Below are 14416 nucleotides of genomic sequence, written 5' to 3'. Positions count from 1 at the left end.
CCATGTCATACCAACTAAATTAGCATTTTTACAATCATACTGAAACCTCTCGTTTCCATCAGAGCAGTCTTCATTTATTTATTACATAAAAGTGTGGTTGGAAACGTGTTCTATAGCATCAAAACTGTGATATATCATGGGTAAATTATGACCGACGGACTTATCTACAAATAACATTAGTTATTTATGATGCAAGGTGATTTGTAAATTAGTCAGTCACGCCTTGCTTTTAAAATCGTCTGCAATGACAAACGCGCCCAGTGATGGCCACTGCCTTTCGAAGCATTATGGAGATAATTGTCTGACTTGCGCCTGCCTACATGTTTATTAGGGCGGAGGCAAGCCATCTATCTCACCATTATATACAGTATCCCTGCAAGTTTCTGTAGTTGCTCTTCAACAACTTCATTCTGCTACCATCGCCTGCATTGTGGGAGGCTCTGTCAACCAATATATTAGAGTGTTTGACCCACGTGAACAAATGCATGACTGAAATAGGAACCAACGCGATTCATTCAGTGGATATCAGTGGGAGGCTGGTGAAGGGAGGACAGTTCATAGTAATGGCTGGAATGTAATGAAACACTCCATCCACACATTACATTTCATCTACTCCATTCCAGCTACTAATTTGGCCGTCCTCCACTCACCAGCCTCCACTGGTGGATATATAAAAATAAATGTGATATGAGGCATTCTGGTTGTAGCCAAAAATGTACATGCCTTGTGCCTCTTGACAAGTAGTTGAATGATAAATTGATGGGAATTAATTGACAAATGCACCAAGGGCATTCAGAACTGGTGAAATGAAGCAATGTTTTCCTAATGCCATGATCTGTGTTCATCATGGGAACTTACATTTTAATGACCAACTCATCTGATTAAAACAACCATGACAAAATAATTTGCAACAACCAAATATTTATTGATTCGAATTGATATTTCCATTACAGTTTCAAAATCAAACAAAATAGTAATATTACTTGTTTTTTTGCATTTGGAAGGAGAGTCAGACATTAAAATAATGTACGTTACAGTAAAAGTGAGTAAAACAGAAAACCTGAGTGAAATAGCTTTACCACATCCACTCCTGATAGAAAACAAATAGCCATTGATTTGGTTGGCTCAGTAGAAAACACAGAAGATGACAACTCCATATAATAATGTCTCTAAACTGTTCCCTCTGAGCTGGTGTCTAATGTGTGAGTCCTGTTTGACTATTCCAGATTCAGGTAAAAAACAACAAGGGATGGGATGGGTGGGAAGAGGAGTCGATGGGAATTCTGAATGAGAAGGCTCTGACAGGCTGTTTTGATTCCCCATCATTAACCAGTAGTGTTCCCATCAGTATCCATGAGTTTGCTTGAGTAACCACTAAGAGCTAACAGCCCCAAATAGGTGGGCTCCATTTAAGAACATACAGTATAAGAGTTGCTGTTGACCCCCCCCTCCACAAACCCTTGTCTAGTGTAAAACTTGCTGCATGCCTCTAGTCTCCTCTTTACCCATATGCCAATCAACATTACCCATTTGATCCATACACAGTGGAATAATCTCAAGTAAGCTTTTTAGCTCTCCCAACACCTGACGACATCCATTTGTTACTCTCCCGCCACTCGTTCTTCTTCCCGCTCCCCTCTTTTTAAATCGCCCCTCTTTTCTTCACCTCCTCTCCTCTAGGGCGAAGGGCTCCCGAACTTGGCGCTCAGCTTGGTGATGAGGGCCATGACCTTGGGGTTACCCTGGTACTTGGCGATGTTAGCTGGGTTCTGAGCCACATCCTGGAAAGCTGCCATCACCTCAGGGTCCTGGAGAAAAAACCCAGGAGAGATGGGATTAGATATGGATACTGACAAGGAATCCAAGGGCTAACTGTAAGACTGCAAACACTTAAATTTAAGGGGCATCGTACCTTCATGGCGTTGAGCACCTCTGGGTCGTTAAAGAGCTCTCCCAGACCAGGCATGCCGAAAGGAGAGCCTCCAGCCCCCCCTGGGAAACCGCCAGCCCCCCCTGGGAAACCGCCAGCCCCCTGGGAAACCGCCAGCACCTCCAGGGAAACCGCCAGCACCTCCAGGGAAACCGCCAGCACCTCCGGGGAAACCGCCAGCACCTCCGGGGAAACCGCCAGCACCCCCGGGGAAACCGCCAGCACCTACAGCATGAGACAAGGAACCCAGGATTAATGCGATTACAGGGCTCCAATGGACCCTTGGGTGATGGTCAGATAATGTAGAGCAGTGGTCACCAGCCCAGGTACTGGAGAATTACAGAGCCGGGATTACAGGCCTTTGTTCAAGCCCTGCACTAACAAACCGGATTTAGCTAAGACATTTCATGAACCCATATTCCCTCTCTTACCTGGGAAACCTGGGAAGCCACCTCCTCCTGCTGCTTGTCTAGCCTCCTCCTCCTGTGCAGAGTTTAAAACATTTTTACGTTGAGACACTGTTTTGAAATTCTTATTCTCCTCTCTGTTCTTGCACCAAACACTCACCCTCTGAGCTTTCTCATGCTCTTCCCTCGCTTTCTTTACCCTCTCCTTCCTGTCCTTGATCTCTCGCTCTTCCCTCTTGCGCTCATACTTGCGCCGGTGCTCAATGATTTTGTTAGCCTGAGGAGAGAAAGAGCATGAGTTGAAAGTCAGACCAGAAGACACCGATTGACCAGACAACCTTGAAACTGCTCTGGTTTCAAAAAGACAGTTAGTGGCTGGGGCTGGGTACCTTGGGCTGGACCTCTTTCAGCATAGCGCTGGCGTCCTCATCGTAGTCCAGTTTGCAGGCAGTGGCCAGGTCCTTAGCTGCCTCCTCCCAGTGCCCCAGCAACCTGACACACAGGGAGGGAAGAGACTCAATCCAAGTATTTTATTAGGGGTGTGCCAAAATCGTATCTGTAAATTGACAGTTGATAGTCGGATCAGATACTTGTGACCGGAAAAAACAGTGTTTTAATATTTCATTTAACTATGGACTTATTAGATGTTGGCAAAACACCTCCCTGCACATTCACTGCAAAATAAAGCTGCATATTAAGAGCAGCATGCGGCGGTGTGTGTCTGTGTCCTCAACTTGCAGTGGGCTGCCAAGTTTGCTGACACTCATTCAGAATGCCCATCAGCATTTCATACCCCCCCCCCTACCCATGCCTCGCATGTTAGATATGTACATCTTTATAGCAAATGTCCTCGCCATGTGATTTATCATAGTAGCAGGCAGCAGCAATCTAAATGATCAGCCTGAAAAATATGCAAGAAAAACTGATCTGGTGAAAGTATGACTTGAGTGGACAGAGAAATACAGCTTCACTCTATCCAATCAGAGCATCATGATCAACATACAGCCAGGCCTTTTCTTTAGACAGCCAGCCAGTTGAGTTATTTAGTGTAGAACCTTGCACATGACTGACTAACTTGAGAAAGATGTGGCTGACACGCAAATGTATTTTTTCCAATCACAAATAGTAAAAATGCTGTGATCACAATAGTTTCCAGAAAATTGCCAATATCCCTTACGATACTAATTTTGTCCGACTACTTGGCACCCCCATATATTGTATTACTTATAAATCATATACAACTGCATTGTGTCTGATGAGATTGAATATGCAGCCTATCTAGCAGCATACTTGTGAGCTTTCCCCCTCCACTTGTAGGGCTGTGCAGAATCTGGGTTGATGTCAATGGCTCTGTCGCAGTCCCGCTTAGCTGCATTGGGTTTCTGCATCCGGATGTAGACGCTGGCAAAGAACATACGTCATTCTGTATGAATACTACGTGATCATGTACTAGAGCACATCATGTGGTATGGCATTGTTAAGTCTAGCCGCGGGACTCACCTAGCCCTCTTGGCATACATGATAGCTACCCGTGGATTGAGTTTGATGGCTTCAGTAAAGAGGTCCAGGGCTTTCTGCAAGTCACCTGTATTTGACAGCACCAAAAAGTGATAATTATAACCACTGGTCATTAAAATGTCTTCCCAATTTACTACAAGGTCAGTGCAATGTCAATGCAAGAACCTTAGAACAACCAACCCACCTTCTCCTAACGCTTCGATAGCTTCCATCTTCTTCTCGTTGGCCTGGTCCATCATTTCCTCTGTCACCTAAAGAAAGAACACACTATTTACCTGCAAGACATGAGATGCCATGTGGTCTGCTTGAATTTTCCCAGCCAAAGCAGAATTCTTTTTCAGGGCTTGCATGCTCACTAGATGCATTTCTCAATAGTTCTCATCTGCAGAAACTCCCCAAATGAAAAGCACTTCATGTACTCTCCCATCCTTAAATTATATTAATAATGGATGTCTTCAGTAGAGTAAATATTCTCACCTCCAGATTTTCAAAGTCTCCCATCTCCTGAGGTTCGTCTGTGTCTGGCTCAATCACCCCATCTTGGTCGATCTCTGAAGTAGCAAGGGGATCCATCAAGGACTTCAGAATTTTAGCAGATATGAGACACTGAAAGCTTGCGCCTCTAATTCCGTTATTGTATGTTGTATACAGTGGCAACCCGTCATTCAGGACAGGTGGGACAGAGCCCAACCTGTTTTGAGCCCACATTTTTTTGTGGGCTTGCCTGTTTTAAAATGTTATTTTAGCATGAATACGAGACATATCAGTTCGCAAACAATGTAAAAACAAATATATATCATTTAGTTAATAAATCCGCATACAAATATGGTCTTTCAGCCTAGCTCAGTGCTTTCTGTGGCGGTGGGGAAAGCCTGCAGAAAATAGAGGAGCGTTGCGCCGTGATTGGCTCAGTGTTCTGTCACTCACAGGGACACTACGTCACAACCAAGTAGTAAGGGTAGACATAGAAAATTCAAGCCCTTTGGCTCCTGCCATAGAATTACATTAGTAGTGCCCTTCCAAGAAGGTTCAAGGTCTTTGTCGACACATAAAATGACATCAAATCACATTATGTACAGTAGCTTTGATTGGACTGATCATGTCAACATCTTGCTTTCAAAATCTTAGCTAGCAGTCATCAATTCAACAATCTACTGGCAAATCACTTAATTGTTGTCATATGAAAATAAATTGAGAAATTATAGTTAAATGTATTTTTTTTTTTTTTTTTAAACGTATCGGTGCTCATTGGCCATAAACATTACACAAGTTGGAAATCGCAAATTCATCAATGAGTTGTTTGGAAGGAATTTGTGACAGTGGCTAACTGCAAGCATTGCAACTGGGAAGTTGGGGATAAATGAGCTCAGACTGGGAAAATAAGATTTGAACGGTCATCCAAATCGGAATTGTAAATCCGGCCTAGTTCTTTCTTTGATGACAAAACTTGCCTGCGAAGGACCGCCACACCATCTTCCTTTTCAAGTGAGCAAATCACAACAAGGAGAGTCCAAAAATGTCTTATATGCTGCTGCATAAATGATGTAACATGCCAGGGAGATATGTATACTGTAGCTAAGAAAGTAATACTAAGTATATGTTGTGTATTAAGCTGTTAGTAGCCCATGCGCCTCACCCTAATAATTTGGTCTATTTTCACCTCTTAATTTCACCTGAAGTTACTGTTCTGACTCGGTGGTGTACATGTAGACTATAACCTGTTTTTGATAAATGTCATCATTTAATATTGTAAGAGCTTTCATTGTGTGCTTATATGCCCCTTTTATTTATCCTACGGTTCTGATTTGGTGTACAGGGAAAACACTAAGAACGGCCCATGTTCTGAAATCTGTCACTGTACATTTCAAAAGTGCAGAACAAATAGTTATATTGACTACATCTGTCCTGGTTCACTCATTGTCTTAATCGAAATGACTGATTACCTCTTATCCGCTTGTCCCCTTATGCCATAGTTTGTACCTCTCAAGTGTCAGTAGAAACCACATTTGCTTAAGCAAGTCAGTCATATCAGCTGTTTTTTTAAAAGGCAGTAAATGAGGCTGAATGAACGGTTTTGCTGCCAGACAAGGCTCCGCTGATAGCCAGGTGTAGCAGTGGTAAGATGTTGGGACTGCTGTAGGGACAGCTTTATGTAGGCCCTAACAGTTTGTGGGCATCGTTTGTCACCATTATAGTGCAGTTAATGTATCGTTTAGTGGAGCAACATTATTTTTTTTGCCCCACCAAGATTTACATGCTGTAATCGCCACTGGTTGTATAAGCACTGCTCAAGAGCTTGGCAATCAGTTTATAAGGCAGCGTTACAAACTGTGTGGTCATGCAACAGATTGTTTGTTGATCTGCGGTCTTCACTGTATCACTGAATGTATTAGATGGAATGGAACTAAATGTCTGGGTGATGATTTATTGGTATGGTGTGCGAGTCTAAAAAATAATTTCCTTTTCAGAGGATAATAACCCTTTGGCCTGTGTACTCATTTTCTTTATGAACTCGATGGGTGACTGTGGGAAAATGTGTGGGCCAGGTGTGAGAAAGCTGCCATGGACATACCTAGTTCACTCTCCTCACTCTCAGAGGGGGCATTGGGCTCAGGAGCAGAGGCAGGGGGAGGAGAGCCAGCACATGGACACCCACCCTGAAATGAATTAAGTTTTATTGGCTGAACTGTACTGGTAGGCTGTCAAATATAGCAACTGGATGGATATATGAAACAAGTCATACTTATACCTTGCATGAGGAGTCATTTTGGGGGGCTTGTGGAATTGTAGCTCCCATTCTGAAAAAAAAGATCTTCTTTCAATTTTTCATTCTTTCCAATATGAGCATTTCAATTTTGCCAACTGCTGTCAGTACATGTTGGTGTATTACTTAGTACAGTAGGAATTTATATTTTTTATTCAATTAATAAAGTACGTTGTACTGACTTATCAGACCGAGAAATATGCCTGATACTTAGCAGCAGCGAGTGGGTGTGACTGCGGCATTCTCGTTCAGGGTAGTTGGAGAATTGGCAACAACAAAAATCACACGAAAATGCATTAACAATGGATTCATTCATTTAACTCTAATACTCTTGATATCCGGGGAATAAACCGGGTTTTGAACATGGGTTGATCCGACTCCTAACAGATAGTGGCCCACGAATTTTAACGATAAAGACCAAGTGCACGCTTGACGCTATGCGATAAACAGAAGGATTATCAACTGACCCTTGCAACCAGGCCCGGAGGAAGCCGAGCTCGGGAAGGTGCAATATGGAGGGATTTTCGTCGCACAACTTCACGAAGGCCTTCAACTCATGCACTTTCCGCGGGTCCATTCTCACTTCACAGGTCCAGAACACGCTACACAACAAGAAAGTGCGAGGAAGTAAAAATGAAACTGCTAGCTAGTTAAATATGAGCATTGATAGCATACACTTGTGCTGCACAGCCTCATTTAGTATTATTAGTAAACTAGCTAACTCCTTTATCTCAGAAAACATAGTTTGTCCCCGGGCACGTGCATAAATGTAGCATGGATTGTGAGGATAGAATATTCTGGAATTCTGTCGAGTTAGTCATGCCGTTGGGATTATTTGAATGCATGATAAAATCAGAGAAAACAAACCAGAAATGTTAAATATTTCCAATAAAACACAGCATATGAGGGCTAGATTAGCTACCTGTATGCCCAGACAGCTCTTCAACGACGGGTAGCTTCGAGTAGAGGGGTGCAATCAAACCTCCACAACAATCGCTTTAAAATACTAGTCGATGGTGTATGTTGTTCCGTAGATTTCTTTAACGCAGGCATTAATTAGATAGAAACATATGACAAACAAAACAAGCGATGAGGTCCTGCGTGAATGGATCAAGTCGCAAACAAAAGAGGTCATATAATTGCTATCCAATCAAAAAACGTAAAATTGTACTTCCACCAATGGTAACGATTGTCTTACAGGGGAGGCTGAAACTTGTCACCTCACAAGCACCGCAGACGGACAGACGCATTTAGCGACATGATATAGTCACAGATTCCTAAATGTTGGCTGTGGTATGAAGAGGTAGTTGTGTTATATAGTTTATGTTTGGTTTTTAGTCTGCTAAAGTATTTATATTTGATGCAATTGTATATACCTCAATACAATTTAGCGACACCACTTGTGACATTATGATGATGGGAGTTAACTGTCGCTGATAGTCTGACCGAGTTGCAACAATGTTGCCCTCACCTAACATTTTGACCAGATCCGCTACCCAATTGGTGTCATACTCAAAGTTTTGGAGTCAAGGTGAGTGGTGAAATATTTGGTTATTTGTATTTAATGTATTACAATGGTAGAAGGTCATTTTTATATCTTGCCACTGTACAGACAAATTAGCTTATCTAACTACTGTAGTCAGGGTCACAATTGTGTACTTCTGGCGTCCTTTTCTCAAATCCTATTGGAGGAGAAGGTCTGAGGGGAGGGACCTCTTGCTTTCTCACCCAATGGGTTTTTAGAGAGGACGCGTGGAGTATGCAATTGAGATCTTCCCCATGATTTATGCAAGCTAATTTCACATGTTATGTTTGTATAACACAAATGCTTGCCTCAGCAAGATGGAAGGCATAATGCATGTTATTCCCCAATAATGTCATACTTTTATTATAGGTCTTAAATACGGTAGATTTGTATGGCCAGCTGATTGTGGAAGATTCTTTAAGACCTACGTGAAAAAGAACTGTGAATTTATAAGCAAACTTTTCCCTCACTGGTAACCTCTCTGCAGGTCATCTGTGGTGCCCATGCCGGAATGTCTCCGTTAAACCAGAAGGGTGGAAACCGCAGAAGGTTCCACCAAGATACCTCGGCCAGCTAAGCCCCTTCACTCATCCACACCTCATAAAAAATGGTTTATGTACTCATGGGCATACAGCTATTTCCCATTTCTGCCAATCAGTTACTCTACAGCATTTACCTGAAATCAAAGCTCATTGTTATCCTATTCACAACCACAAACTATGGCTATGAATACTGTTGTGTAGTACAGAGCTGTCGCTTCAGGGAGTTTTGAATGGTGGGTTTATAACTTCTTCCCCTTCTTGCTCTCTGTCACAGGTGAGGTGACCCCTGGCTTAACCCAAACAGAGTTTGATCTCCGTCGGCAAAGACTGGCCTCTCTCATTGAGGTTCAAGCAGATCGGCTGGGACCCACTGTTTCGTCCAACAAACACCTCGTCATAGTCCTCTCCCACCCAATCCGCTACATGACCAATGACATCCCCTACCCCTTCCACCAGAACCAGGACTTCCTCTACCTCACAGGCATCCTTGAGCCAGACAGCGCCCTGGTTCTGTGTGGTACCGGCCGCCCGGACCAAGCCATCCTCTTTGTACCCCGCAGGGACCCGGCCAGGGAGCTGTGGGACGGGCCCAGGTCAGGGAAGGACGGGGCGGCAGCGTTGACGGGGGTGGAGAGGGTCCACTGCACAGAAGAGTTGGGACTTGTACTCAAAAGCCTTAAAGGTAGGCGTAACTAGGAGAAAGTAATTTGAACATACATATTTTAGAGTAAATGTTACTCTTGGGATGAAAGATTAGGGATTAAAAGCCTGAGGAACATAGCTCCAAATTGTGGATCAAATTTTCATTCCGAACAAATGCAACTGTTTGAACCATTTTAAAGTGATGTAAAGAAATTAGACAAACTATATCACTAACAATTCTACTTTGATGGTTCCCTCTCAGGTAGCACTGTGTGGTATGATGGCTCCAAGCCCTGCCACCCTGGGCTCCACCAGACCCATGTTCGGCCCCTGTTGGAAGGGGGGCCCATGGTGCGCTCTCTCAGACCCCTTACACACTCCCTCAGGGCCCTCAAGAGCCCAGCCGAGGTGGCTCTCATGAAGGAGGCTGGTCGCATCACAGCACAGGTGAGTCACCTCACACACGCCATGAGTGAAGCACTCTCAACTGTTCACGTAACCCTTTGCATCCCCTCTTTCAGGCATTCAAGAAGACTATGGGTATGTCTCAAGGGGACATTGATGAAGCTCTACTGTATGCTAAGGTGAGTTACAGGTCTTTAGACACTTTATAATTATGGTGTGTTGTCATTGAAAATATGGTTTAACACCTATGGTAGCAACGATAATGATGAAATGTTAATGTGAATCTCTTTCTCAACCCTAGTTTGATTTTGAGTGCCGTGCCCATGGAGCCAATTTCTTGGCCTATCCTCCTGTGGTTGCTGGTGGAAACCGAGCCAATACACTTCATTACATAAACAACAACCAGATTGTCAAGGTGAAGGGACATATGTAATGTTGCTGCTGAATGTGGGCCCACAATTGAGGTTAGAAGTTTTAGAATTATTAACACCCCAGCTTTGCCACGATGGTACATACTACATCTATAACAGTAACTCTCTGTCAGTGTCCAGACAAACAAGACTTTGCCCAATTCCTTGTCTTTTCTTTCTCTCAGAATGGGGAGATGGTGCTACTTGATGGAGGGTGTGAATACTTCTGTTATGTCAGTGATATTACTCGCACCTGGCCGGTGAACGGAAAGTGAGTTGCATCAACAGAGATACCATTTTGGATATTCGCTCCTTCTCTCCATTCTTTTAAGTCTCCTTTTCTACCCCTCTCTTGCATGGTGAGCCCAGGTTCAGCCCTGCCCAGGCAGAGTTGTATGAGGGGGTGTTGGAGGTGCAGAAGGCCTGTCTGTCTCTGTGCTCCCCAGGAGCCAGTCTGGACCACATCTACAGCACCATGTTGGCTCTGCTGGGACGCCAACTCAAACAGCTGGGTATCGTGAAGGGCTCCACCAGTGATGCTGATACACTTAAGGTACGCTCAGTGTCGCTGTGTCCTTCTGCTCAAAGTAGTTCCATGGCCATGGTTGGAGAAAATAACTCCATGTCCAGGTTAACTGATAATGGTATCAAATGCATGCATAGATAACTGAAGGGTGTTTTGCATCAACGTAAATTATAATATATCACTTATTAACTCAAATGTTTTAATAGTAATATTTAACTGAAAGTAATAGGTTATATTTTGTGGCTTAAGGGGACTTAACCACGTAGACTCAATGGCTAGGAAAGGGTATTAGAGGTTAATGCTGTTTATCAAAAACCCTATTGTATAACAAACACTTTAATACTAATAACGTTCAGTAATAAACCATTTAGGTTCTTTATAATCCGTAAATTTATGTGCTGACCTTTTTAATTCAGATGGGTAAGAAATGTCAGGATCTGAGTTTGATTGCACATTTCCTGACAGTAAATGGTCTCCCGAGTGGCGCAGCGGTCTAAGGCACTGCATCTCAGTGCAAGAGATGACACTGGTTTGATTTCCGGCTGTATCACAACTGGCTGTGATTGGGAGTCCCATAGGGTGGCGCACAACTTTCCCAGCGTCGTCTGGGTTAGGGTAGGCTGTCATTTTAAATAAGAATTTGTTCTTAACTGACTTGCCTAGTTAAATAGGCAAGTCAGTTAAGAACAAATTCTTATTTTCAATGACGGCCTAGGAACAGTGGGTTAACTGCCTTGTTCAGGGGCAGAACCACAGATTTTGACCTTGCAAGATCGAATCCCTGAGCTGACAACCTTCCGGTTACTAGTCCAACACTCTAACCACTAGGCTATCTGCCGCCCCAATAAAATAAAGGTTAAATAAACATTTTTAAAAGCAACAAAAATAATGGCAAGTCTAGTTCGGATTTTACATTTTGATTCAGACATTACTAGAATCAGTCTTTAACACCACTGATTTCAAAAGGTGCGTACATTCCAGAGACATGGTTAATTACCGACAGAACAATCTAGATATGTAAACGCAAACGTGCAGTTTTTTCCATGTCAAATGTGAAAAACACGCAGAGTTCTCTAGTGCAATACTTGGGCAAGCGTATCGTTTCTCCCAGGATGCAACATTGTAAAAACACTCAAATCTCTCTGCGTTTATGAGGCATCGGGCCCTAAATTCATCACCCTCTGTCTAGGGTAGACAATAGCAACATGTTCATTTGTAGCCTACAGATCAACTTGAGAAATAGCCATACGTTTTCTATGACTCCGATTTAAAATATTAGGCCTATGAGGTTGCAAAATAATCAGGCCTGGGTGGTAGTTGGGAGAAGACCGAAAGGTGGGGGACAAGGATTGCAGCACACCACAGGAGTAGCCTAGGTATCACACCTGCTTGGGTGACGCTTGTGTTGGGAGGCTGGGTAGGAGAGAAGGCATTCAGCAAGACTGGTGCGTGGTGGAGGAGCTTTCAGCAATGGCACCGAAGTGATTGATATCTGTTTGCTTTCTCGATTTATAGTTCTTTATAAATGTTTAGAGTGACCTGTGTAATTTCTCAGCAAAAGATGGACATGCAATTGCCATGTTAGGCATTCTAGCAGTACCAGATGGTCTCAAAATGGCCTAGAATAGGGGTTCTCAAACTTTTGGCCTGCGACCCCATTTTGATAAAAAAAAACATAAAAATAGTGACCCCACCATGTAAAAAAAAATATATAATCAACGGCCAATGTAAACTTTTTAAAATTGGGCTATGACAGTCAGTCATATCAGTCTGACAGTATTTTTGACAGTATTTCAATCGGTATGGTTTGAAATGACTGAAATGCATCAGAAAGGTATTGGGAAATTCAGAAGATTATCAGGCAATAATGTTGTATGATCTTCTGTGTAGAAAAGAACATCACCACCTCAAGTCTGATTTAGTGCCTAATCTTGTCCACTCGGTTGTAGGAAGAAAACAGAAACCGCTCTGTTCATTACAACTGCATTTAGCGGATACCGGTGGTTACTGATGTAACCCCGTTTCTATTAACTAAATACGAATTCTCTCACGACCCCAATACAAATCAGGTCTGAGTCTTTAAAGGAAATTAAATTCATGTATATATAATTTGATATACAGAAGAATATACATAACTGTCTTATGATTTATATTATCTTGTTTGATATTGTAAATTGGGTCGTGACCCCTAGTTTGGGAAAACCTGGCCTAGAACATGTCAATGTTAAAGGAGTAAGAACACAACACAGGATGTTTAAGGAAATATATTGAACATTTTATTCCAGAACAATCACACTGTTGTAGTAGTGTGATGTACTAATGTTGGAGTAATGATTAATAAATGTTGAACAAACTGTTTGTAAATGGTTTATTACTGACCGTTATTATAAGTATTAGGCCTACCCATGATGGCAGGTAGCCTAGCGATCAGCGCGTTAGTCCAGGAACTGAAAGGTCGCTGGTTCAAATACCTGAGATGACAAGGTGAAAATCTGACTGTGCCCTTGAGCAAAGCACTTAACCCTAATTTACTCCTGGGGTGCTGTGCCACTATGGCTGACCCTGTAAAACAACACATTTCACTGCACCTATCCGGTGTATGTGCCAAATATGTCAAAATAAAAGGCAGACACAGAACTGAAAGAAGGGACCCTATCAAACAGTCACATTCAGTTCAGCGCTTGAACATGCAGTGTACTTTGTTGCTTCAGTGACCTGTATTGCTGCTTCCAGGCGGCACGGCGCTACTGCCCCCACCATGTTGGTCACTACCTGGGCATGGATGTACACGATACCCCTGAGCTTTCCCGCTCTCAGCCCCTCCAGCCTGGAATGGCAATCACAATAGAGCCAGGTACTGTATCCATGAGCCAGTGTACAATCTCTCTGTCACTCACTCAGTTCTTCATATTAGTCATATTCAACTGATTGACAAACTTTGAAAAACGGTGCACTTTTTAGGCTGGATTAACACTCCACTAGGAGTATTCTGCCTTAGAGGCAACACTTTATTACTGTACCACTCACCGCACACATGGTGGGCTCCACATAGTTTGCATGGTAGAATTTGTAACTTTACACAACCATCATTTATGTTTGCTAAGGAGAATGTTTTGTGTAGTGTAAACCCAGCCTTCCCAGTGAAACAGCCAGAGATTCCTATACAAACACTGAAGCACTACTGTTCCAGTGTTTAATGCATGTGTGTGCATGAATACATCAAGTGACTACACTCCAGTCCATCTCTCTCTTTCAGGGCTGTACATATGTGAGGACGATGACCAGGTTCCAGATCGATTCCGTGGACTTGGGGTGAGAATAGAGGACGACGTTGTGATTCAAGACGAGATAAACCCCTTGATCCTGTCCTCTGACACACCCAAAACCATTGCTGATGTTGAAAGAGCCTGTGCACAGAGTTGGGGCTGAGAGAGACTAGACATGGGGAGGGTATATACCTTGCTCCCAACTAGAGTGTGACTGTATACACTCATCAAAATGCTAAGTGTGAGCAAGAGTGAGTGTTCATCCCTCTCGAGTGACTGGTCACATTTCAGTGGGTTCGTCTTCAGTATATTGGCGATTGCACAATTTAATGTGCATCCCGCCACCTACTGTGTGGGATGGAAACGGAGTTTCCCCCAAAAAATGGAACTACCAACAAAAACTAACAAACAACTTCACTGTTAAAAAAATAAACTAATCTGATCCCTACACATGCTCAGGGGGAGCCTGGGAGGGCGGGCT

General features: G+C 43.1%; 2 protein-coding genes across 3 annotated transcripts; one reads left to right on the top strand and one right to left on the bottom strand.

The window, feature by feature from the left end:
- Positions 1-904: 904 nt before the first annotated feature.
- LOC112258812 (hsc70-interacting protein) lies at positions 905-7689 on the bottom strand. Its single transcript, XM_042327557.1, has 14 exons — positions 7542-7689; positions 7087-7221; positions 6605-6653; positions 6428-6512; positions 4333-4406; positions 4040-4106; positions 3838-3922; positions 3628-3738; positions 2727-2829; positions 2498-2614; positions 2362-2413; positions 2051-2155; positions 1913-2013; positions 905-1808 (listed from the first exon to the last, which is right to left on the bottom strand). The coding sequence occupies exons 2-14, from the start codon at positions 7194-7196 to the stop codon at positions 1677-1679; spliced, it is 1191 nt and encodes a 396-aa protein (XP_042183491.1). The 5' UTR covers positions 7197-7221; positions 7542-7689; the 3' UTR covers positions 905-1676.
- A 136-nt stretch (positions 7690-7825) lies between these two features.
- On the top strand, positions 7826-14348 carry LOC112258811 (xaa-Pro aminopeptidase 3). Of its 2 annotated transcripts, XM_024433408.2 has the most exons (10): positions 7826-8150; positions 8632-8754; positions 8961-9368; positions 9591-9775; positions 9850-9912; positions 10035-10148; positions 10329-10414; positions 10513-10696; positions 13403-13523; positions 13926-14348. In XM_024433408.2, exons 1-10 carry the CDS (start codon positions 8078-8080, stop codon positions 14096-14098), a joined length of 1530 nt encoding a protein of 509 aa, XP_024289176.1. In that variant the 5' UTR covers positions 7826-8077; the 3' UTR covers positions 14099-14348. The 2 variants fall into 2 exon arrangements, with proteins under 2 accessions (XP_024289176.1, XP_024289177.1); XM_024433409.2 differs by lacking the exon at positions 13926-14348 and having other exon boundaries at positions 13381-13510.
- Positions 14349-14416: the final 68 nt, after the last annotated feature.

The sequence above is a fragment of the Oncorhynchus tshawytscha genome, linkage group LG09 (assembly GCF_018296145.1).
Source record: "Oncorhynchus tshawytscha isolate Ot180627B linkage group LG09, Otsh_v2.0, whole genome shotgun sequence".
Classification (NCBI taxonomy): domain Eukaryota; kingdom Metazoa; phylum Chordata; class Actinopteri; order Salmoniformes; family Salmonidae; genus Oncorhynchus; species Oncorhynchus tshawytscha.
Note: the sequence above shows the minus strand (reverse complement) of the source record. Positions and strands in the feature narration are given on the sequence as shown.